We start from the raw sequence: 25,157 nt of genomic DNA on the forward strand, positions 1-25,157 counted from the left end.
GATAAAGCAGTGCAAAGGTAACAGAGAAAAGCCACAGAACTTAGGCTTATGACCCCCCCCCCTGCTGCTATTGGGAACCCCTGGAAATGACAGCAAGCAGACGCCTCATTCTGGACAGTTGCACAGTGCTGCTCCATGGTTCAGTCTGAGCGGAGGTCCAGCAAGGGAGGGGCTTTCTAAGACTTATATAGGAACTAAGATACACAGTTATACCAGATATTTGTTCTCTCTTCACTGTCTTCAAAGGAGATGATGATGAATTATCTTCAAAGTGGGATGCGAGGCCAAGTATTCAAGGCTGACTGGTAAGCAGTGCCTCTGGCAATCGTCCACGATGAAGATTGCCTTTAGCCTCCCCCAAACTCTCATACCAGGTGGTAATCTAAACACCTCATTCCTAAACGCAATAGCCTGACACCAGGATTAGACAAATGGACATTAAAGATTCTTGAGGGAACAACAACTTACAACAGCAAAAAGGCTCGGTCTGCCACTGGGTACAAGATGGAGGAACTGTGGCACACCACTGACTGCTCGAGATTACAATGCTCTTCCACAAGTTACCACTACAGGGATCGAGCCCATACTGCGCCTTGTGCTTTGCTGCCAGTCGAACTGTTGCCAGGGGAATGGGTGGGCTCCGTCTTTTGACTACCATCCTCATCCCCCAGGGACTCAGACCAATGAGATCTCCTCCTTGGCATATGGGCACCATTCCCCAATGGACTATGGAGGGGAGGGGTATTACAGATTTGGCTGGGGCTGCTGTCATATGTTCCCCCTGATGTCTGCCATTCCCCTGCAATGGGCTGCGATTCATCAAGGGTTGCCAGCTCTAGCTTGGGAGATTCCTGGAGATTTGGGGGTGGGGCTTGGAGTGGGTGGAGTTCCAGGAAGGGAAGGAGTTCAGCAGGTATAGTTCAAGGAGAACTCCAGGCCGCAACAGGAGGTTGTCAATAATACATCCATCTCTGAGGCTGACATCAGAGACTGCTGCTGAGGTTGCTTAGTTGCTGGGTCTTTCCTTTTGGTCCTCTGGTGCTCCAATGGGAGGAGGTCATGGGGCTGCTGCCACATTTGCGGTTGGCTGCACCCATAACTGCCACTCAAAGGGACTTCATCAGCATAGCCCTGATTGGCAAATTTTGCTAAGGATTCAAGTATGATCACTGTGCAATCTGAGTCTTGAAGAGTGCCAGGTTTTGTTTCTCCACCTCTCCAGAATGTCCACAGGGATCCAATCTAAGCATTTTTATCATTTCTCCCTTTTGTGAATCTTTTGATGGGAAGTAAGGTTCCCACTGCGACTGAAGCTTTTTCCACACTCCAGGCATTTATATGGTTTCTCTCCTGTGTGGATTCGTTGATGGCAAGTAAGTTTTCCATTCTCAGAGAAGCTTTTTCCACATTCCTGGCACTTATAGGGCTTCTCCCCTGAATGCATTCTTCCATGGGAAGTAAGACTGTCACTCCGACTGAAGCTTTGACCACACTGCAGGCACTTGTAAGGTTTCTCCCCTGTGTGAATTCTTTGATGGGAAGTAAGGCTTCCACTATGACGGAAGTTTTTTCCACACTCTAGGCATTTATATGGTTTCTCCTCTGTGTGGATTCTTTGATGACGATTAAGTTGTGATCTCTGAGTGAAGCTTTGTCCACACTCTAGGCATTTATAAGGTTTCTCTCCTGTGTGAATTCTTTGATGGCAAGAAAGGCTTCCACTGTGACTGAAGCTTTTACCACACTTCAGGCATTTGTACGGTTTCTCCCCTGTATGAATTCTTTGATGAACAGCACAATGTCCACTGCGACTGAAGCTCTTTCCACACGCCAGACACTTATACGGTTTCTCCCTTGCATGAATTCTCTCATGAACAGAGCGTTGTCTACTGTCATTGAAGCTCTTTCCACACTCCAGGCATTTATATGGTGTCTCTGCTGTATGAATTATTTGATGGACAGCATGGTGTCCACTGTCATTGAAACTCTTGCCGCACTCCAGGCATTTGTATGGTTGCGCCCCTGTGTGAATTCTCTGATGAACAGAGACTTGTCCACTGTCATTGAAGCTCTTTCCACACTCCAGGCATTTATATGGTTCCTTCCCTGTGTGAATTCTTTGATGGACCTTAAGAGCTGCACTGCGACTGAATCTTTTCCCACACTCCAGGCATTTATATGGTTTCTCCCCTGTGTGAATTCTTTGATGAACCTTAAGAGATGCACTGCGACTGAATCTTTTCCCACACTCCAGGCATTTATATGGTTTCTCCCCTGTGTGAATTCTTTGATGGGAAGTAAAGTGACCTGTCTGACAGAAGCTTTTCCCACACTCCAGACATTTATATGGTTTCTCCCCTGTGTGAATTCTTTGATGGACCTTAAGAGCTGCACTGCGACAGAATCTTTTCCCACACTCTGAGCACTGATATGGTTTCTCCCCTGTGTGAATTCTTTGATGGAAAGTAAGGTATCCACGCACTCTGAAGCTTTTCCCACACTTCAGACATTTGTACGGGTTCTCCTCTGTGTGAATTCTTTGATGGGAATTAAGGTTCTCTGTCTGATTAGAGGCTTTTCCACACTCCAGCCATTTATATACTTCTGTCCTGGTATCCGTATTTCTATGAATCTCAGTGTCAGATTTTTCAGGAAAATTATCCTCATTTGCAGTGCTTTCAATCCAATTGTCTCCTTTGTATACTTCTTGAAGTAGGGGAACTTCATGAGGGAGATCACCTGGTAAAAGACTGGAACTAGTCCTTGCTGGATGTTTTCCCTCTTCCTTCCGCACTGCATTACAATATTTAGTGTTCTCTTTCTGTTGCAGACACGTGTCTTCGTTTTCTGTTAATGCATGTTTTTTTGTTTTATTTGCTGACTCCGACTCACCTCCTGCAGAAAGAAAGAGAAATCTGGCATGATCACAATAATGAAAAATGCAGGTTAACCTTAGGGAAAGCCCTAAACTAACTGCTGTAGAGGGTGCAAGAATTCAAGGGCTTGGAGTCTAGAAACACTATGGTAACTCTTGCTTGGGTATCTGTAACATCTTAGTTAGTACTGTCCAGTGTCTCATGGGTGGCTAATAATGGAATTTCAACATTTAAATGGGACTTCTACTGCCACACAGGTCTTTTTTTTACTCAAATTTGTTTTCAGGCAATGATACATGGCACAGACTCCCTATTTATTTGCTCTTCCTGGAACGGTGAGGGATGATGTAACTGTGGCACTGCTAAAGAGGCAGTGGGGATTTCCTGCCTGTGATGCTGGACCCACCTAGTGTGGCAGAGAGGCCCTGCATTCTGGATATTTGGCATCTGATATTCTCTGTGCCCCTGTGGACAGAGCCAGCCCTTCTGAATTTGGGGCAGGTTATCACTGTTTTAGCACAGTGGAAAATAATTTCATATTATGGATCTGCACTAGAGTACCAGGAGTCAAGGTTAACCCTGTGGACATGTTTATGAAGAGGTGTTTTTAAAAGAATGAGAAAAATGAAAGAGGCTAGGCAGCAGATTTTTTGAGATAATGCTTGACCATGCTTATAAATTGTATACTGCTGTAATATTGCACAGTATTTTGAACAGTGGCTGCAGCTTGGCTTTCTGATTCCATGGAAGGGTGGCCTATGATGGACTTTCCCCCTACCAGAGCTGGAAAGACATCCTCCCATTCCCAGAATGGCACCCTACCATTTGGGAACAATAATGCAGTATGGGTCCCTCCCCAATCCACGACTTCTGCAACCCTCTCCCTTTTTGCTATTAACTGTGGGAAGAAAGGAGTAGGGGGGGCGGAATTAATGGTCCAGTTTACATTCAAAAAGAGAATCCAACTTCAAACATGAAAGGTCACTCTCCATTAACAGCAGAATGAATTACAGCTGTCAATCTTGCATCACTACTGAAGGGAGAAGCCCTCCTGGCTCCCAAAAGAGCCCCCTGTTCTCCCACAGCCTGGGCTGCATCCAATTCATCTCTGGGCCATCCTGGCCACCCTCCCAACTTGCCTGCCAATTTCTCTTTCCCTGATATTCTGCAGCCCTCCCCTTGCTCACACCCCTTCTACACATAGTTTTAGATACTACATCAGCTTCCCAACTAGCTGTTTCAGAAAATATGCAATTGGCTATTGAAAGAGGAGAATTCTGGCTATGATATAAAACTGAGTGAGAAAGCCAGGATTTCCTCTGGAAGATGCTGAATCATATAGAGGCATGTTATACTTTGGGTAAATCTTTGTGTGCCAGGGATCACTTATATCAGGGTTCAGAACCACTTACATTAGGATTACCTACCACTGTGCCCAAGGGAGCAAAGGTGCTCTCCTGCTGGCACCTGCCCGGAGTTCATAAATACTGGCTGGGTCCATTCCACAGCAGGGCTTCACTGTTAGCATGCAAACTTTTAAAAAGTTCTTTTTAAAAGAAGCCCCCCTCCTCTGAAGTCTGCAATGGGGGATGGGGGGGGATGACTAACTGCTGCAATCTTTGAAATTAGATTTTCGGATATTTCCAAACAGGTGTGGATAATTCAAGAATGGAAACACTGATATATTCGAATCTTCCCAAATAAACCAGATATATCTGGATATAGCCAGTCAGGAAATACTTAATTTTAAAAATGACAATAAGGAAATGGAAATTGTTCAAGATTTTCTATTACTTGGCCCAATCATCAACCAAAAGGGAGACTGCAATAAAGAAATTAGAAGAAGACTGAGACTTCGAAGAGCAGCTGTGAGGGAGCTGGATAAGATCCTTCAAGATAATAATGTCTCTCTGGGAACCAAGATAATCCAATCTATGGTATTCCCCATTATGATGTATGGATGGGAAAGTTGGACAGTGAAGAAAGCTGACAGGAAGAAAATTGATGCATTTGAAACGTGGTGCTGGAGGAAAGTTTTGCGGATACCATGGACAAATACTGAGACAAATAAGTGGGTACTAGATCATATGAAGCCTGAATTCTCCCTAGAACTCCCAGCCATACTTGATATCAATTTACGCTACATAATCCGTCAGGAGTTTCAGAGAAAAGGGCAGATTATGAATAATGTAAATATTTTTTAAAAAAAACACTCAAGGCTTGGAAGGGAAGGGAAAGGAGCGAGTGAAGGATGGGCCATTCTCAAACACGAGCTGTTGCAAGCTCAAGCCCTCACTATCCCAGCAAGACGGAAACATGGTAAGGGCTCCAAGAAACCGATGTGGATGCACAGAGAGCTCCAGAATAAGCTAAGGGAGAAAAAGGAAATGTTCAGGAAATGGAGAGAAGGACAGACCTCTAAAGAGGAGTATATGAGGGTTACTAGGTACTGCAGATCAGCCATCAGAGAGGCCAAAGCTCAGTACGAGCTGGGTCTGGCCAGGAGGGCTCGCTACAATAAGAAAAATTTCTACAGATATGTGAGAAGCAAACGCAAGGTAAAAGAGGCAATTGGACTGCTGTTGGGAGTAGATGGAGAAACTCTGATGCAGGACAGAGAAAAAGCAGACAGGCTTAATGACTTTTTTGCCTCTGTTTTCTCCCTGAAGAACTCAGGCACATCTAGAGATAGTAGAAAATGTGGCAGGACACCTGAGTGGCTAATTGACATTGACAGAGAGGTTGTGGAGAGGCATCTGGCTGCACTAGATGAATACAAATCCCCTGGGCCGGATGGGGTGCACCCAAGAGTGCTGAAAGAACTTTCCAGAGAACTTGCAGAACCCCTGTCCATCATCTTCAAGGCCTCCTGGAGGACTGGGGATGTGCCACAAGATCGGAGAAGAGCGAATGTTATCCCAATCTTTAAGAAAGGGAGGAAGGATGACCCGGGAAACTACAGGCCGGTCAGTCTGACTTCTGTTGCTGGGAAGATATTAGAACAGATTTTAAAGGGATCAATCTGTAAGCATCTGAAGGACCACTCAGTGATCCGGGGAAGTCAGCATGGTTTTGTTCCTAACAGATCTTGCCAGACCAACCTCGTTTCCTTCTTTGATCGAGTGACCAGCTTACTGGATCGGGGGAACTTTGTTGACGTGGTTTATCTGGATTTCAGTAAGGCTTTTGATAAGGTCCCCCATGACATTCTGATGGGCAAACTGGAAGACTGTGGAGTAGACTATAGGGCAGTTCGGTGGATAGGGAACTGGTTGGAGGACCGCACTCAAAGAGTGGTGGTCAGCGGCGTTTCATCAGATTGGAGGGAGGTGTCCAGTAGGGTGCTGCAGGGCTCGGTTTGGGGCCCGGTACTTTTCAATATTTTTATCAATGATCTGGATGAAGGAGTGGAAGGGCTGCTCATTAAATTTGCTGATGATACCAAATTGGGAGGAGTAGCAAACACCCAAGAAGATAGAATTAAAATTCAACAAGGCCTGAATACTCTGGAGAAGTGGGCAGCTGTGAATAGGATACAATTCAACAAAGACAAGTGCACAGTATTACATCTGGGCCACAAAAATGGGAAGCACAAATACTGGATGGGGGATACACTTCTGGGCAGTAGTATATGTGAAAGGGATCTTGGGGTAAGAGTGGACTGTAAACTGAATATGAGGTCAGTGTGATGCGGTGGCAAAAAAGGCCAATTCAATCCTGGGTTGTATCAAAGGGGCCATAGCATCGAAATCGCAGGAGGTCATAGCCCCTCTCTATACTGCCTTGGTCAGGCCGCACCTGGAGTATTGTGTGCAGTTCTGGAGGCCTCACTTCAAAAAGGATGTGGACAAAATCGAGAGGGTGCAGAGGAGAGCGACAAGAATGATCAGGGGTCTGGAGACTGAGCCCTACGAGGAAAGGCTGAGGACCTTGGGAATGTTTAGTTTGGAGAAGAGGTTGAGGGGGGACATGATTGCTCTCTTAAATATTTGAAAGGCTGTCATTTGGAGCAGGGCAAAGAGCTGTTTCAGTTGGCAGCAGAGGGTAGGACATGAAGCAATGGGCTAAAACTACATGCACAAAGGTACCGGCTGGATATTAGGAAAAACTTTTTCACGGTCAGAGTAGTTCAAAAGTGGAATCAGCTGCCTTGGGAGGTGGTGAGCTCCCCTTCATTGGCAGTTTTCAAGAAGAGCCTGGATGAATACTTGTCAGAGAAGCTTTAGGCTGATCCTGCACTGGGCAGTGGGTTGGACTAGATGGTCTGTATGGCCCCTTCCAACTCTATGATTCTATGAAATCCCGGGTAATTGAAGAGATGGAGCCCGAGGAGGCTGGTGTTAGGGGAGTGGGAGGACTTCAGCTTTGACTACTAGCATAGACTAAACCTCCCAAAGTAGCCACTTTTTCCACTGGAACTGGTCTCTGTAGTTTGGAGATCAGTTTGAGATCTGGGAGATCTCCAGGCACCATCTGGCAGTTCAAAACCAACAGATTCCACAATATTTTGTTTCACGGCCTCGCTTGTTTATTTATATTTTGAATGCCCCAACCGTGATCTCTGTAAACACGCTTTCAATACAATCCTAAGAAGAGTTACTCCACTCTGAGCCCATTGAAATCAATGGGCTTAGACTGGAGTAACTGCTTAGTGTGTTGAGACCAGCTTTCGAAAGAGGGTTAAAAGGAAGAGGCAGCAGTTGAGCTCACAGTTCTTGAAGTGTGAAAGCGCAATACACCACCCTTGTGCTTCAAGGTCTGCAGGTCAAAGTCAAAAGACCTCACCAAGCGTCTTTTAAGGAGAAGCAACTGTGAGGATAAAGAATTCTACAAAAAACCCGCCTTCCCTTGGAAGGAAGTGCAGGCGACATAGAAACCCATGACCGTTCTGAGCAGCTACCTGTCAATCCCTCCTCTTCATCAGAGAATGGGAGAAATAGTTCTTCCTCTTCCTCCAGCCAGGATATGAGGTCAGGTTTGGCAATCTGAGGTCCTGTTTAGCAGAAAAAACACAAAATCACGACTCTTCATTGTGCACCTAAATCCAGCAATTCCAAGGCAGCTTGACCGTCCCTCCAGAAATACACAGTGGGCAAGTAAGACAGGGGCAGGGGGTGAAGAATCCTCCATCTGGCACTGGCAGGTTGGTGCTTACTTCCTGCCCAGCTGAGATTGAAAGGCCAGCTGAAAACTGTGTCGGGCAACCCAGCAGAGCCCCTTCCACAGCCCAGGAAGGCACAGCCCAGAGAGGAGGGAAGCCCCTGCTTACACCCTCCCACATTCTCCAGGCCAAGCATCCTTTGGCACCTCTTCTCATGGAGTTCAGGCACAGGACTGCCAGGCAGGGGCTCCCCCTCTGCAAGGAGAACCCAGAAGCCCTCCCACAACCAAGGAAGGATCATGGAAGGTGGCAAAGATGAGCCATTGGGGCCGGGGAAGACTGCCTGGTCATGCCCTTCCGCAACAAGAACTTCCTTACAGTTACTCCTCACATCAAGAAGGAGAGCCCAGAAGAAGAGCATCCTCACCCAGAGAGGCCACATGGCCAAAATTCTCCAGCATGACTTCCTTGTAGAGAGCCCTCTGGGCTGGGCGCAGCAGGGCCCACTCCCCCTGGGAGAAATACACAGCCACCTCTTCAAAGGACACCCCACCCTGGAAGGAGAAAGAAGATGGAAGGAGTACTTTATATCACTGGAAAGCTGCTCTATGGGTACGGAAAAACGGACAGTGAATTAATCCTGAAAGACTAGTAGAAAGAAGAGACGAGAAGAGCTCTGTGGAGACATTTGTCTCCCCCTCTCCCAGACCTCCTGGGAGCATCTTGAGGCCAAACAGTCTGTCCTCATTGGCAGAGGGTCAGCAGCCTTGTGGGGAAGAGGCCAGAAATGTTCGTATCAGAGAAAAGCTGATAGGTTTCCAAGGAAATTCGTGGCCCATAGTCTCTGCCTGGGCTTCTCTGTACAGGCCATGTTAGACAGGGGGGACCCTTCTCCCTCCCCCATGGGCAGCACCAGAACCAAAGACAAGGAGGCCGATCCTCGGAGACTTACAACTGACAAGGAAATTTTCCTCGCCTGTGGGACCTCTCCCCCCTCCCCTTACCTTAGCTGGCTGCATGGCGGCTCTTTTCCCTTCGCCACACGGAGGAGATGGCGGAGAAGGCCTCAGGGTGTATTTCCTTGTTGCCCTGAAGTGAGAAAAAGAAAGAGGGAAGGAAACCATTTTTGTTACTCACAGATTTCTATGCCAGCTCCTTTCATCTCTGGCTGGGCCCAATTCAAGATGCGGCATTCGATGTAGGAAGGCTGAGGAGCATCTGGCCCAACCTCCCTCCCCCCAAACCAGGTCATATTGATGAGGGGCGGGAGTCCCACCTGCCTTATTCATGGCCCCCCTCCCCTCCTTGAAATGCTTCCCCCCCCCAGCCTCTGCCAACCCATTCGGGGCCAATGAGCTCCTGACCTGCCTGAGGCCACACCTCTCCCTCCCCCCCTCTGAGGGAAGCCAAGCCCCTCCGGCCTGCTCCACACAACCAGGGGAAAGTGCTGGGAAGGAAGTGGCAGAGGCCTGAAGGGATGATGGGAGGGAGTGCCCAACTGAAAGCGGCAGGTGGGAAAGTTCCAGCTCCTAATATTTCTTTGCATAATGGAAATGTTCCCCACTCATAGAAAATTAGCACGGCAAGGATGCAGTTTCTGCCCTCTTTCTATGCTTGCTCTGCTGCTTTTCTGAGGCAGGGAGTTGTTAACACAGGAAAACACATTCCTTATTGTGCTCCTCCCACTGCAGGCTGAAGTGAAGCTTCCCCTTGAGCCCACCTTTAGGGAAAGGGGCTTAAATAATATGGCAAATCAAATGACACCCCCCCACACACAAATCCACCATCTCAGGTCTCTGCCACCTCCTTCTCTTGCATGTCTGAACTTGGTCTGAGACTGAGATTGAGGCAAGCCTGGAGGCACAAGGAGTCCAGGGGGGAGAAGGAAGCCCTGCTGGGGCCAGCCTGAAAAGAAGCAGAGGGGCAGAGGGGGGCTCCCCTTCCCCCAACTCACGCTCCTGCTGCTGTTCTGCAGCCTTGACCTCCTCCCTGAGAGGTGCTGGGGGTGCCCCACAACAGCCTGCCCCCATGTGCCCCTCGAAGATTTTGGAATCCCTCACTTTAACCCTTTTTGCTTGGGGATCTCTCCAAGCAAAAAGAGCCCAGGAGAAAGAAAATAAAGAACCTCTGAGGGAGAGATTTATTCCTAATGCAGGTTGCTTTGAGGCCAGGCCTTCCCCATTTTCCAGGCATTTACACATTTAACAGTGGTCAAACACAAGAAAATGTCCTTCCTTTTTTAATAACGAAAGCTGGGAAATTTAAGAACTGACAGACACATTTTCTATAATATATTCAGCTGCCAACAAATAAGGGGGAAAGCCCCATTTGCAGGGGAGGAAGTGGCCGCAGTGGGCCCAGGGCAGGGAAATGGATGCAGGGTGGGCGGGACTGGGGAAATGTGGACATTCCCACCCCCAAGGCCGCCGCCCCCCCCCCCAGGCTTCCCCACGATCTTGAGTTTCCCCAGAAGGAACCACAGGAAGCACAAGAATGGTTTGTGATGCGACAGGGCAGGGAAGTGGGGAAAACCCTCCCCTAAACTCGGGGCAATTCGCACGTGTGAAACAAGCACCTCAGGCACCTGCCTTAATCTCCATCCTTCCCCCAAGCCCCTCCTTCCTCCTCCCCTCTGGAACCTGAAGCCACTTGAGCCCCGCCCAGCCTTTGAAGGTGCCCAGTGCGGGTCCCTCCTTCGAGAGTTCTCACAGTCCAAGCTGAAGGGGCCAAGCGGATCTCTGTGGCGCAGGAGCAGAGCGGGGATTTGGGGACTGGGCCCCCTCCCTCCCCCCCAGCATCTTCCCCCTTCTCTCTGCTTTTGATGTTGCATTGCAGCCCCCGCCCCGTATTTTCCCCCTTCTCACCCTCCAAAGCCCCTTTTTGCTGACCGGATTCCTCCAAGCCTCTTTGGCAAGGACAGGGGAGGAAGGACTGGAAATGGCTTTTTGCCCTCTCCCCCTCAATTACTTATCTAGGACTGCACATTTCTCACTTTAACCCTTGCACAAGCCGGGCCGCCTAAGATGTTGGGGAGGGGAAAAGTGCCCAGTCCTAAGGAAGAGATGCCTCCATTCAGGACACGGATGGTTCAGTTGAAGAATGAATCTTTTACTGCATTCTTTGTTGGAGGTTTTGTTTCTGTACGTGTGGCCTGTAATCATGACAGCCGCTGGCTTTTCTCTTCATGTGTGCTGCTTGTAACATACTGTTGCCTGCTCTTAAAGATTAAATTGTTTCTTTGAATGCTGCATTTAATTGTCAGTCAATGTTTGATGTCTTCTAAATATTTTTGGGCTGTGACAGAGTAAATCTGAATTTTTAAATTTTCAAGGGCTCTTACTCTAGGCATTGCAACATGTCTGTACATGAATACAGGTTCCTGTAAGTAGATGCCTGCCTTTTGTCATGTGTGTCCCTGGCTTGTACTAATTGTAATTACAAAGGCGAGCTTAATTGGAAACTCTCATTTTTGCAGTGGGAAAACAAATTTTGTGTCCATAGGTATGCACCTTTTCCCTGCATGTTTTTGTTTCCTGTTGTTTTGTTTCTCATGGCAGGGAAGACAGCATGGTGTAACCCCATCTCATCGGATCTCAGAAGCTAAGCAGGGTCAGTGCGTGGATGGGAGACCACCAAGGAAGACTCTGCAGAGGAAGGCCACGGCAAACCACTTCTGCTTCCCTCTTGCTTTGAAAGCCCCAGCAGAGGCTGTAAGTGGCCAGGGACAGTTCATGAATATGGCATATTCTGAACCCCGTCTTTCTCCATGTGCTCTGGGATACTCATTCTATCTAAATTATCCTTTAGCACCAGACATTCCAGCTCCCCCATCTTGGCTCATAGGCTCCTGGCACTGGCAGATAGACACCCATAACACCTTTCCTCCCCCAGAAACACTCCCTTCCTTGCCATTCCGCTCTTCCTCCCACATACTATGGTGCTTCTACGGAGCTGGTCCCCCCAGAAGACGGCATCCTATGCTCCACCAGGCCACTTGGGCAGTTCGGGGTGGGGAGGATGACTTTTCCTTTGCAATGGGCACCTATGGGCTATGCCATCATTTTCACTGGCAAAGCAGCACGCAAAGGTCCTTCCCGCGTTTCAGCTGCCAGGTTGGGGGGGGGGATCCTCCCCGCCTGCTAGCTGAAATTTAAAGGGCGCTTTTTGTGCAGCTTGCACGGCCCCCTGCGTGGGCAATTCTCACAAATGCCAAGTGGTGATGGGTACAAAAGGAACAGAAGTGGGTGGGATGGGGAGCAACAGACAGGTAGCACATGCAAGGCAGAAACTGACACAGCCGTGGGTTAACCCCAGAGGTCAAGAAGGGGCAGTGCTTATGGTCAGTGGGGCTGTTCTGCCACTGAGGGGTTGTGAAGGGATACGTCATCCAAAATGATGGATGTCTTAAATGGCCTGCCAACTGGGTCCTCCCCACCCATCTTTTGGGGCCTCTCCCTACATGGGAATCAAACTTGGAGCCCTGGGTGTGCTATCCCAGTGCCTTTCCACTGATCCACCCCCGTCTTTGCAAGGTCTCAGCTCAGCCCCACATGGTTAGGGGTGATGTCTGGGATGCAGTGGACTCCCCAATAACTGATGGAGTTCTTCCTTTGCAAGCACCAAAGGGCACTAGTCTTGGATGTGGTGGCTGGGGAATTGTTTTGCCAAGGGGGCCAGTGGCCCTTTTGGATATGAAGGCAATAAGCACACAAGGGTGGAAGGAAAGAAAATGTATTGAATCCCTCCAAGTAAAGTACAAGAGATAAAGCAGTGCAAAGGTAACAGAGAAAAGCCACAGAACTTAGGCTTATGACCCCCCCCCCCCTGCTGCTATTGGGAACCCCTGGAAATGACAGCAAGCAGACGCCTCATTCTGGACAGTTGCACAGTGCTGCTCCATGGTTCAGTCTGAGCGGAGGTCCAGGAAGGGAGGGGCTTTCTAAGACTTATATAGGAACTAAGTTACACAGTTATACCAGATATTTGTTCTCTCTTCACTGTCTTCAAAGGAGATGAAGTATTCAAGGCTGACTGGTAAGCAGTGCCTCTGGCAATCGTCCACGATGAAGATTGCCTTTAGCCTCCCCCAAACTCTCATACCAGGTGGTAATCTAAACACCTCATTCCTAAACGCAATAGCCTGACACCAGGATTAGACAAATGGACATTAAAGATTCTTGAGGGAACAACACCTTACAACAGCAAAAAGGCTCGGTCTGCCACTGGGTACAAGATAGAGGAACTGTGGCACACCACTGACTGCTCGAGATTACAATGCTCTTCCACAAGTTACCACTACAGGGATCGAGCCCATACTGTGCCTTGTGCTTTGCTGCCAGTCGAACTGTTCCCAGGGGAATGGGTGGGCTCCGTCTTTTGACTACCATCCTCATCCCCCAGGGACTCAGACCAATGAGATCTCCTCCTTGGCATATGGGCACCATTCCCCAATGGACTTTGGAGGGGAGGGGTATTACAGATTTGGCTGGGGCTGCTATCATATGTTCCCCCTGATGTCTGCCATTCCCCTGCAATGGGCTGCGATTCATCAAGGGTTGCCAGCTCTAGCTTGGGAGATTCTTGGAGATTTGGGGGTGGGGCTTGGAGTGGGTGAAGTTCCAGGAAGGGAAGGAGTTCAGCAGGTATAGTTCAAGGAGAACTCCAGGCCGCAACAGGAGGTTGGCAATAATACATCCATCTCTGAGGCTGACATCAGAGACTGCTGCTGAGGTTGCGTAGTCGCTGGGTCTTTCCTTTTGGTCCTCTGGTGCTCCAATGGGAGGAGGTCATGGGGCTGCTGCCACATTTGCGGTTGGCTGCACCCATAACTGCCACTCAAAGGGACTTCATCGGCATAGCCCTGATTGGCAAATTTTGCTAAGGATTCAATCACTGTGCAATCTGAGTCTTGACGAGTGCCAGGTTTTGTTTCTCCACCTCTCCAGAATGTCCACAGGGATCCAATCCAAGCATTTTTATCATTTCTCCCTTTTGTGAATCTTTTGATGGGAAGTAAGGTTCCCACTGCGACTGAAGCTTTTTCCACATTCCAGGCATTTATATGGTTTCTCTCCTGTGTGGATTCGTTGATGGCAAGTAAGTTTTCCATTCTCAGAGAAGCTTTTTCCACATTCCTGGCACTTATAGGGCTTCTCCCCTGAATGCATTCTTCCATGGGAAGTAAGACTGTCACTCCGACTGAAGCTTTGTCCACACTGCAGGCACTTGTAAGGTTTCTCCCCTGTGTGAATTCTTTGATGGGAAGTAAGCCTTCCACTATGACGGAAGTTTTTTCCACACTCTAGGCATTTATATGGTTTCTCCTCTGTGTGGATTCTTTGATGAAGATTAAGTTGTGATCTCTGAGTGAAGCTTTGTCCACACTCCAGGCATTTATAAGGTTTCTCTCCTGTGTGAATTCTTTGATGGCAAGAAAGGCTTCCACTCTGACTGAAGCTTTTACCACACTCCATGCATTTATATGGTTTCTCCCCTGTATGAATTCTTCCATGGTAAATAAGACTGTCACTCCGACTAAAGCTTTTACCACACTCCAGGCATTTATATGGTTTTTCCCCTGTGTGAATTCTTTGATGGGAAGCTAGGATATCTTTCCGCGCAAAGCTTTTCCCACATTCCAGGCATTTATGTATTTTCTTTTGGTTATAGGTGTTCCATAGAATATTAATATCTGATACTTCACAAACATTTTCCCCACTCACAGTCTGCTTGTTCCTATTGTCTCCTTTGTGTATTTTTTGCAGTGGCGAGTCACCCCGCTGTGAAAGGCCAGAATTCTTCCTCCCTTTACATGTGTGTTTTCCTTTCTTTTTCCTCAGTCCATCACCCTCTTTCACATGTGAATTCATCTCTGCTTGTTCCACCACTGCAGGCTCAGATAGCTCATTCGCTGACTCCCACATGCCTCCTACAGATAGGAAAAGAAACCTGGTGTGATTATATGACACTTTTCCCTAGCTATTCATATGGCAAAGAATGTAGTCAAAAAGCACAAGAGGGAATACGCAATGGAGACCTTCTGCCTCAAAGTGAACCAGTGGTTTGAAGTTTCTTTTTCCCTGCCTGGGTGAATTTACAGCAGGGAGAGGATTGTGAGGGGAATAAGGGCATCCATTTAGAAAAGGAAGGAATTAACAAACAATCTCCCCACCTGGAGCAGTCTGTTACACCTGGGGAAACTTCAATAACATAGACAGACAGGGTAGTGTGGGTGGCGGTGGCTGCAGGGGCATAGCTGACTGGCACCCCTCCACAGGCACTCTAGGCAATTGCTGATTGGGACACATAGCTGATTGGGGCAGCCTCGTGGCTATGGGCCAAGCCCGCCCTTGTGTTGGCTGATTCTTCTCCCTAGAGTATGAGTGCCGCAGAACAGGCTGCAATTCTAATCGTAGCCTCATGGGGGCAGAAGAGAGCAAATCCCAGTTGTAAAAGGGAGGGAGGGGGAGAGGGCTGGGGAAACCATCCATTCCTCTTTATGGTCTAGTAACTTAATACCGGGTAAATCCCTCATTCCCTGTGCAGAGGGTCATTCACTATACCTGGGACAAGCACACACAATAAAAAGGAGCCTGAAACCAGGTAATGAAGAGGCCCCCTGCCCCCCCAATGGAGGGAGGAAATTAATGATGTTCCCCACCTCTTCTGGTACCTGCTGTGCAGAAGGTAAGAACTCATAGGGTGGTGCCTGGACACATTTTCCAGTGTTTTTCATGGAAGTCTCTTCCTGTGACAAACTTGTTGGTATTGACTGTCTGGTAGCATGTGGCAATTAGATGGAGAACAGCCTTTCACAGAGACTTAAGACTGACAGAGAAGCAATTGAGAGATCACACTCAGACCTTATTGCTTAAGGAAGGTGAAATCATTGCTGTTTCTTGGCCCTTTAAGCTCTTATCTGTATTAATGGTGTTCTATTCACACACAGAACAGATGGATTTTTGTCCCTGAGGTTTGTTTATTCCATCAAGTTTTGGAGAAGCAAATTTCCTGCTTTCACAGGTTCACTATTTACAGGCACCATTTCCTCTTACATCAACTCATTTAAGCTTTTTTGAGGAGAAACTCAAACTGTGAAGATAAAGAAGGCCACTGAAAACCACCAGCCCTTGGAAAGAAGTGCAGACAACACACAGTTCCACAACAAACTGAAGTGGCTACCTGCCAATCCCTCCTCTTCATCAAATCCCTGGACAAAGAGCTCTTCTTCCTCTTCTAGCCAGGATATGAGGTCAGGTTTGGCATTCTGAGGTTCTTTCGGTCAGGGGGAAAAAAGACAAAATTATAACCCTTTTGCGTGCACCTACATTCAGCAATTCCACACCAGTTTGATTCTGTCATCCATAAATATAAAACAGACAAGTCATAGGTGTAGGGTGCAGTACAGTATGGGCGAAAGAATCATCCATTTGGCACAGGCAGTTCTCTGCTTGAACCCTGCCAACCTGAGATGCCAGCTGAGAACTAAGTAAAGAGGCAGAGAAGCCAGCAGAGTTCCCTCCACAGCCACATCTCAGCCCAGGCAAGGCAAGCGCCAGACTGAAGCCCCTGCTAAGACCACCCACCTTCTCTAGACCAAACTTCACTGGGCATCTCTTCTGATGCCCTCCCATGCAGTCCGGGCACGGATAGGGAATCCCTCTCTGCAAGGAGAACCCAGAACCCCTCCTATAGCAGAGGAAAGACCATGGAGGGAGACAGAGATTAGTCTCTGGGCACAGGGGAGACTGCCTGACCAAATCATTCACGAAAGAAATCCTTCGGCATTACGAACTCCTTACAGTCACTGCTAACTGCAAGAAGGACACAGCCCAGGAGAAAAGGGTCCTCACCCAGGGAGGCCACGTTCCCAAAATTCTCCAGCATGACCTCCTTGTACAGAGCCCTCTGGGCTGGGCGCAGCAGGGTCCACTCCCCCTGGGAGAAATGAACAGCCACCTCTTCAAAGGCCACCCCGCCCTGGAAGGAGAAAGAAGAAGCATTTCTTTACATCACTGGAAAGCTGGTCCAGGGGTGGGGGGGCAGAACAGAGACAGAAAAAGTAAATGAATGTTAGAAGACCAGCACAAATAGGAGGGGAGAAGTGCCCCGTGGGAATGTTACATATGCCTCTTTTTAATGAAGGAAATGCATGTCAATCTATGTAGTCTTAAATGCAGAGAAGTTAGCCGTGTTAGTCTGTGGTAGCAAAATCAAAAAGAGTCCAGTAGCACCTTTAAGACTAACCAATTTTATTTTAGCATAAGCTTTCGAGAATCAAGTTCTCTTCTTCAGATGCCTGATACAGAGACTGGTCAAACACAGAAGAGCAGAGGGAAGAGGCAATTAGGAGGGGAGGGGGAGGGAGCAATCAAAACATTCCTTTGCTAGTATATGTAAACATCTCCTTTTGGTGTGTGTATCAGTTGGCTTCAAAGGAGTTTGCCCTGTTAGTTTGTAGAAGCCAAACAGCTAGACCATCCAATTCCAATGGAGTATGGGCCTTCGATAACCACAGCTCTCCCTGCCAGATGCATCTGACAAAGAGATCTGTGGTTCCCGAAAGCCCACGCCAGGTACCACTGAGCTCCCCCAGACCCCACCTCTGTAAAGGAAATCTGTTACCTGTGGTAATGTGATAACCATTCATAGTCCCTATTCAGTCCCAGCTTGACAGAGTCAAATTTGCATATGAATTCCAGTTCAGCAGCCTCCCGTTGGATTTTGTTTTTGAAAGGTTTCTGTTGAACTACAGCGACCTTTAAGTACTTAAGAGATTTACAACAAGCATTTTTGGGACTACAGTACCCACCAAATGAAGTGAAGAAACAAATCAACAGGGCCAGACTAGTACCCAGAAACAGCCTACTCCAGGACAAACCTAAAGGAACTAACAACAGAACACCACTGGTTGTCACCTATAGCTCCCAGCTCAAACCCATCCAACGTATCATCAGTGAGCTACAACCCATCCTGGAAAATGATACCTCTCTCTCAGAAGCCCTGGGTGGAAGACCTTTCCTTGCCTACAGACAGCCCCCCAACCTTAAACGACTTCTCACTCACAACCATGAATCAGCCAGCAGAGTCACCAGCACAGGTACCAGGCCCTGCAACAGACCCAGATGCCAGCTCTGCCCCTATATCTACCCAGGGAATACAATTACAGGACCCAATGGCATCAACTACACTGTCTCTGGCTCTTACAGCTGCTCATCCTCCAATCTGATATATGCCCTCATGTGCCAACAATGTCCTTCTGCTCTGTACATTGGACAAACCAGCCAACCTCTACGCAAAAGAATAAATGGACACAAATCTGACATTAGAAATGGAAACGTCCAGAAACCAGTGGGAGAACACTTCAACCTACCAGGACATTCCATCAAAGACTTAAAGGTCGCTGTAGTTCAACAGAAACCTTTCAAAAACAAAATCCAACGGGAGGCTGCTGAACTGGAATTCATATGCAAATTTGACTCTGTCAAGCTGGGACTGAATAGGGACTATGAATGGTTATCACATTACCACAGGTAACAGATTTCCTTTACAGAGGTGGGGTCTGGGGGAGCTCAGTGGTACCTGGCGTGGGCTTTCGGGAACCACAGATCTCTTTGTCAGATGCATCTGGCAGGGAGAGCTGTGGTTATCGAAGGCCCATACTGCATTGGAATTGGATGGTCTAGCTGTTTGGCTTCTACAAACTAACAGGGCAAACTCCTTTGAAGCCAACTGATACACACACCAAAAGGAGATGTTTACATATACTAGCAAAGGAATGTTTTGATTGCTCCCTCCCCCTCCCCTCCTAATTGCCTCTTCCCTCTGCTCTTCTGTGTTTGACCAGTCTCTGTATCAGGCATCTGAAGAAGAGAACTTGATTCTCGAAAGCTTATGCTAAAATAAAATTGGTTAGTCTTAAAGGTGCTACTGGACTCTTTTTGATTATGTAGTCTTAAGTAATTTCACCACCTCTGGAAGGTTCAACTGCTAGTCAGGAAAAGTACCAAAAGTTCAGGGCCACCTCTCAACTGGACAGTTCATTATTAATATAGCTGAAGAGACCGCAGATTGTTCTCTAATTGCAAATAAGTAACAATTTTAGACTTACAACTTTGCTTTGAGAATTTAACAAGAGATGTCAAAATGTTTTATAATCAACCTGTTACTGATCTGCATAATCTGTTCAGGGACCAATTCTTTTTATTCAGAGGAGAATTGCAAGTTAAAATAAGAAAGATTTCTTTCTGTTCGTCACCAAATTAGGCTTTCTGCTGGTGGCTTCAACTCAAGCAAGAGCTTGTATTGGGTGATCATGTGTGCTGGTGTAACCTGGACCAATCAATGCCGGCACCTCCTGCCAATGGTTGAGGAGGACATGCATTGAGGGCACGTATTAAGGCCTGGGGCCAACTCACCGGGGCCCTTTACTAAAATTTTACCTTGTTGCTTACCACTTTCTAAGTATAACTGGCAAAAACAAGTTACAAGCTGTGATGGCATTGTCTGCTTTTAATGATACCGTGCTATTTAATTTACAACTAACCTTTTGCAGCCCACCAATAACGATCTGGTGTAGGAGATATAGCAAACAGACTTAACAAATACTTCCATTTATTTATTTTTTAATGCTGGTTCTTCCCTGACTCTGAGCTTCTTTTGTGAGAGGCATATGCAATAATTCTTACTCGAATGAAAGTTTTAGAAGCATCTCATTCAATAGCACGAGAACTAGCTGTTCCGTGGCTACTATTAAAATGTTTGGATATTTCAGCCATCATTTAATATTTAAAAATTCCATCAGTAACATTAACACACCATACACCAGGAGAACGAAGCTGATCTGGAAACCGAAGTGCTAATGAAATGGGAGCACAATCAAAAATAGCAATTACATCTATATAATCTGGGGCATCAAAGAAGCGGAGACAATAAGAGAGTCTAAGCAAAGCCAATTGTGTAGAGAAGAAACCAAAGTATAGCCTCCGTCCCTCAGATGTGCTGGCTGGAAGTACCGTCTTCTGCTGCCTATTCTTTAAAGGGGCGACGGCATGGAGGGGCTTCGGCTGCCTAGTCTGCTGGAGATCCAAACGCTGCTGGCCACACGAGGCTCACCAGCCTGGCCAACCAAACCCACACGAGGCTCACCAGCCTGGCCAACCAAACTCACACAAGGCTCACCAACCTGGCCAACCAAACCCACACGAGGCTCACTACCCTGGCCAACCAAACTCACACTAGGCTCACCAACCTGGCCAACCAAACTCACACGATGCTCACCAACCTGGCCAACCAAACTCACACGAGGCTCACCAACCTGGCCAACCAAACTCATACGAGGCTCACCAACCTGGCCAACCAAACCCACACGAGGCTCCCCAACCTGGCCAACCAAACCCACACTAGGCTCACCAGCCTGGCCAACCAAACCCACGGGGGTTGCAGTTGGGCTTTCCACTTTACACAGCTGCCATGGGGCAGAAGTCTTGTGGGGGCTCCAGCCCTATAACCACACCCCTTTCCCTCCTGCCCCCTTCAGCCTTCGAGCAGGCAAGAGCCTTATATTGACTGACACCACTCCAGTTTGGGAGTTCAACTGGGGAGGACCCAGAGCACCCCCCACCTTTCCAAGCACCGAGTCAGCCCCTGGCAGGTAGATCCCCAAGTTCTCCACAGCAAAACACACAGGTGACATGGCTGAAGTAACTTTTATTAGAGATCCATCAGGTTCAAGGTATTCAGTGAAATGGCAGCAGTGACATGTGAAGGGAAAGTATGGTCAGATAGAGGGGAAAGTCCCACCCTTAGGTTAGAGGTCCGTTAAATTAGGGTACAAAAGTCCAAGACAAAAATTAATACAATTTAGACTACAGTAATGGATACAGCATGAAATTATCTTTGTTCCCAGAGAGATACAATTGAGCTAACTGCAGCTGGCTTCCAAGGACGTTTGCGTTAAAAGTGAAACTGTTTAACTTCAAAGCAGAGAGTGTTTAACTTCAAGGCAGAGATAACACATTGAGCTCCCAAATAACAGGCACTGAATGGTACTCAGAACTTTCCCTGACCCCAGAGGAATCATAGGTAGCACGTAAAACATACATGGTTATTTATGTAGACAGGCATACATCACACAGCGCTGGGCGAGGAATCCTCCTCTGCTCCTGGGAGGAGAAGGCCTTCCCCCTTCAGGGGGGCCTTGTGGTATTTCTCCCATGGCCCAGCCTCTTTTGCTCCAATCGGCCTTTCTTTCCTCTCTAATTTCCCTTTTCCAGACCTATAGCAGGGAAGGATCTTGGGAAGAGCAGGCCTGCAGCGGGACTGGCAGCCAGGCCTACTGGAAAATTTACACTAGGCCTCAGGCTTCCTTGAGGCCTACAGGCCCAGGATCATGACAACAGCATTCTGCTTAAAACCTGATTTGGGGAACTATAATGATTATGCATTTAGTGAAGTCTGAGAAATGTTAGGTGCTCCGATTTTTATCACATGCCTTTTTTCTCTACTTGGAGAATTTATTTGCATCTGTTTATATGGAACAAGATCTTGCCTAATGAAAAGAGATTTTTTATTTTAAATAAAATCATTTACTCCTTGAAGTTCTCTATCTGAGGTCTGACTGATATTATTTCATTGTGCTGCTACAGCTCAGTTTGTCTTCAACTGACCTCATGGGTGATACTGCAGCTGCGTTCTAGATCTAGAGTTTGTTGCAGAGACATTTGGCTCCCCACTCCCTGTCTTCTTTAGGGGTGTCTTGGGGCCAGAGGGGCTGTGCTCAGTGGCGGGGGGGGGGGGGAGGGCTAGCAGCTTTGTGGGGAGGAGGCCAAAGATGTCCATCCCGTAAGAGACCACACTGTTTTCTGTGGTTCCTTGCCACCACTGTTTGGGTGACCATTTTCCTGCCTCCCCATTGGGCGCCCTCAACATCTTGCAGTGCAAGAACAAAAGGCAAGGAGCCCGACCCTCTCTGCCTTGCAACACAAAAGCATCCATGCCATCTGCTGCATATCACCCCAGTTAACCTCCCCCATACCTGAGCTGGCTGCATGGTGGCTCTTTTCCCTTCACCACACAGAGAAGATGGCGGAGAAGGCATCAAAGGTCTCTTTTCACTGCTGCCTGGGAAGGAGAGAAAGAACCTCCATGAACTTCTCTTTGGATTGGCTTCAGGGCTCAATTCAAGAGACTGATTTCGATCTAGGAAGGCTCCAGAGTGTTTGGCCCCACATCTGTCCCCCCAATCACTCTTTACAGGAGAGCCAGTCCCACCCTCCTCATTCATCTACTCCCCTCCCATGCATGAAATGCTTCCTCCCGATTGCTGCCAATTCATTCCCGAGCAAGGAATCCCTGACCCTGCCTGAAGTCACATCATTTCCTTGTTCCCACTGAGGGATGCCAAGACTGTCTGGTCTGCTTCACTTAGCTAGGAGAATGTGCTGGGAATGAAGTGGCAGCGCCTGAGGAGACGGGGAGAAAAGACTGCAGTGACAGCAGGCTGCAGCTGGGAGACACCTGCTAGGAACAAAATTCTCCCTGCACCGAGAAAACTTAGCTCTGCAGGGGAAAATTTCTGCTTTCTCTGCTTGTGCTGGCCATAATGCTTTTTTGTAGCAGGGAGATTTTAAGAGGCAAAAATGTGTTTCTCCATCCACAGTCAAGTGAAATCATCTTAAATCCACCCATTGAAAAAACAGGAGAAAAGTGCCTAAACTAATGGCATCCGTTCTAGCACCTCAGGCCTCTGCCAGCTCTTCTTCCTGGATATGTAGACCAGGTTTGAGAGTCATATTTACACATATGCCGGGCAGGGCTCATGTCTTTTGCCTGCTTTGTGATTCTTCCATCACTACTGCTAGGCACATACAGTCCAGGGACGATGGAGCTTCTCAGCATTTCCCCTGCCCCAGCAACGCCCCCCCCCCCCGACACCATTCAGGGATTTGTAATTGACGTGTCCCCAGCCCCACACGTACTCCCTTCAAGCATTTGCTCCCTCCTTCTCCCTCCCCAATCTCATCTCGCACTCCACTCCAAGAGCTCAACCTCCTAATTACCCCCCTTCCTAAGCGCCACCCGAGCCCCGCCCACCCTCCAAAGATGCCAAGTTCGAATCCTTCCCTGAAGCCACTGCGGGGAACTTTTGGTTCCGCGTAAAGGGGCCGAGCAGCTCCCTCTCCACCCACCCCCGTTGCATTCCCCCCGCCCGTCTTTCCGCTTTGGGTCTTGGATTGCAGCCCCCCCCCTTTCTTCTGTGGCAGAGGCCGGAAGGGTGGAGAACACAACCCCCCTTCCCCTCCCCTGTGCCTCTCTAGGACTGCGGGTCTCGCTCTCTCCTTTAGCCTCCGACGGCCGCCTTCCGGGCTAGACTGTGTTTTTGCAGCTGCATTAACTCCATTCTCCAGCATTAGTGCCTGATCCAGGATACCTTCTAAGCCCTTAGTTGAGTCGCCTGAGGTCTGCGCGACCCCTTTGAAACTGGGGGGCTCAGTGTCCTTCAAGAACTCCACCTTCCCAACCGGCGTCGCCACTCTCTTTGGTTTTCCTGGGGACACTGTGCTGTTACAAGGAGATACGTTATAAGTAGTGGGCTCATCAGGAGGAACATTCTGTCATGGATATTTATTTACTTGGTTTATATTGTACAGATTAAAACAATACAATCAACAGAAAGGGAGATCCGATTGGCATTGCAGCAGGATTTGACTGGAACCAACCAGGGATCAGAAACAACGCATAAAAACAGGACACATTGAGTGATTTCGTTAAAAGAGGAGGACTGTAAACTATATTAATGGGTACTGCCTGTTGATGTAGATATAACAACAACAACAACAGATTTATATACCACCCTTCAGGACAACTTAATGCCCATTCAGAGAGGTTTACAAAGTATGAGTTTATTGGATAGCTTCTGTGTTATTTAAAATGTCATGTCAACTTACTTACGTTTTGTTTCAGCAGATTTTCATCTCTATATTTTAGAATTATGCTTGTTTTCAAATTTCTGCAATCCATTATATTGTTTATTGAATGTCCCATTCATTAATCATATTGACTTAATATTACACTATATAATCTGCCTGGAATCTAAGTGAGAAAGGCAGACCAGTGAGTGAGTGATGAGTGAAAAACCTACTTGGAATAACACTTCCATCAGGCCCCAGCACTGGTGGGGCAAACCCACTTCTCATGGTATGGAGCCTGGGTCAAGAGTAACTATGTGCTTTTCAAACCGTGCTGCTTATTCTGGTGCCCAAAGTGGTTACCCCCCTTGCCCTAGGCCCCAGGGTTTCCCCCATTTTTTAAAAAAAGTCATCAGTTTTCTATCAATAGATCAACCTATCATTGTAACAGAAACAGCTAATTCTCTGAATTCCAAGTTTTTATTTAAAGACAAAAGTAAGTTTCTAGTCCCTTCCCTTGTGGAGATAAAAGGAAAAAAGCCTATTTCAGCAATGGAAGGGACTAAAGACTTACTTTTAAAAAAATGAAAGCAGAGAATTCAGAGAACCTGCTGCCCCTACTATTACAACAGTAGGTGGATACAGCATTATGAAACTGACAATTTTTAAAAAGAGATCAAACAAAACCAGGAAGGGGGAAAAGGAAGGCTAGGGGCTTGAAAGCTGACAATACTGATGCAGTTGTTTAGCCATTTCCCAATGGCCTCTAGAGAAATATTTTTTTAAGTTCTAGGCACTGCTTCTGTTATTTTTGTGTTTGTTTCCTGTGTTATTTTGTTTTTTAAATGAGCTGGAGTTATGAAAATGTATAAAGAGCTAGTCCCAAAAAAGTGTGTGTGCGTGTGTTATTGTGCATAAAGCTGTAGAAAGAAATCCTCTTGCAAATGCCTGAGAAGGGCTTCTTGGGCCACCGCTGATCTCATGACTGAAACAGGCCACTTTGCCAAGACTCAGGATGTGGTTCAGTTCAGTTCAGGAGCCCAGAATGCTGAGCTACAACCGAGTGCAGCTGGGTTCAAAGCCATACTTGCTCTACAAGCTCACGGGCTTCTCTGCCTAACATAGGCCGACTAGCTTGCTTCGGGTTGAGTGTAGAGGTTGATTCAGACCCTCCCATTTTCAAGCCAGCATGTTGAGGATGCTGCCATACCTCGGGTTGCTGGCCATTGTAGAGACCCGTTGGCAGCCAGCTGCTGCACTGCCATGCCTCTG

The 25,157-nt window shown here is 47.6% G+C and overlaps 1 protein-coding gene across 1 annotated transcript in view; it reads right to left on the reverse strand.

The window, feature by feature from the left end:
- Window positions 1-19: 19 nt before the first annotated feature.
- Window positions 20-25,157, reverse strand: part of LOC129328757 (zinc finger protein 493-like) — a 196,553-nt gene continuing 171,415 nt past the window's right edge. Inside the window, 3 exon segments of the mRNA XM_054978035.1 lie at window positions 20-2,584; window positions 13,932-14,905; window positions 16,159-16,251. Of these exon segments, the coding sequence (XP_054834010.1) occupies window positions 1,256-2,584; window positions 13,932-14,905; window positions 16,159-16,251 (2,396 nt within the window). The 3' untranslated portion in view covers window positions 20-1,255.

This window comes from Eublepharis macularius, chromosome 4 (assembly GCF_028583425.1).
Source record: "Eublepharis macularius isolate TG4126 chromosome 4, MPM_Emac_v1.0, whole genome shotgun sequence".
NCBI lineage: Eukaryota > Metazoa > Chordata > Lepidosauria > Squamata > Eublepharidae > Eublepharis > Eublepharis macularius.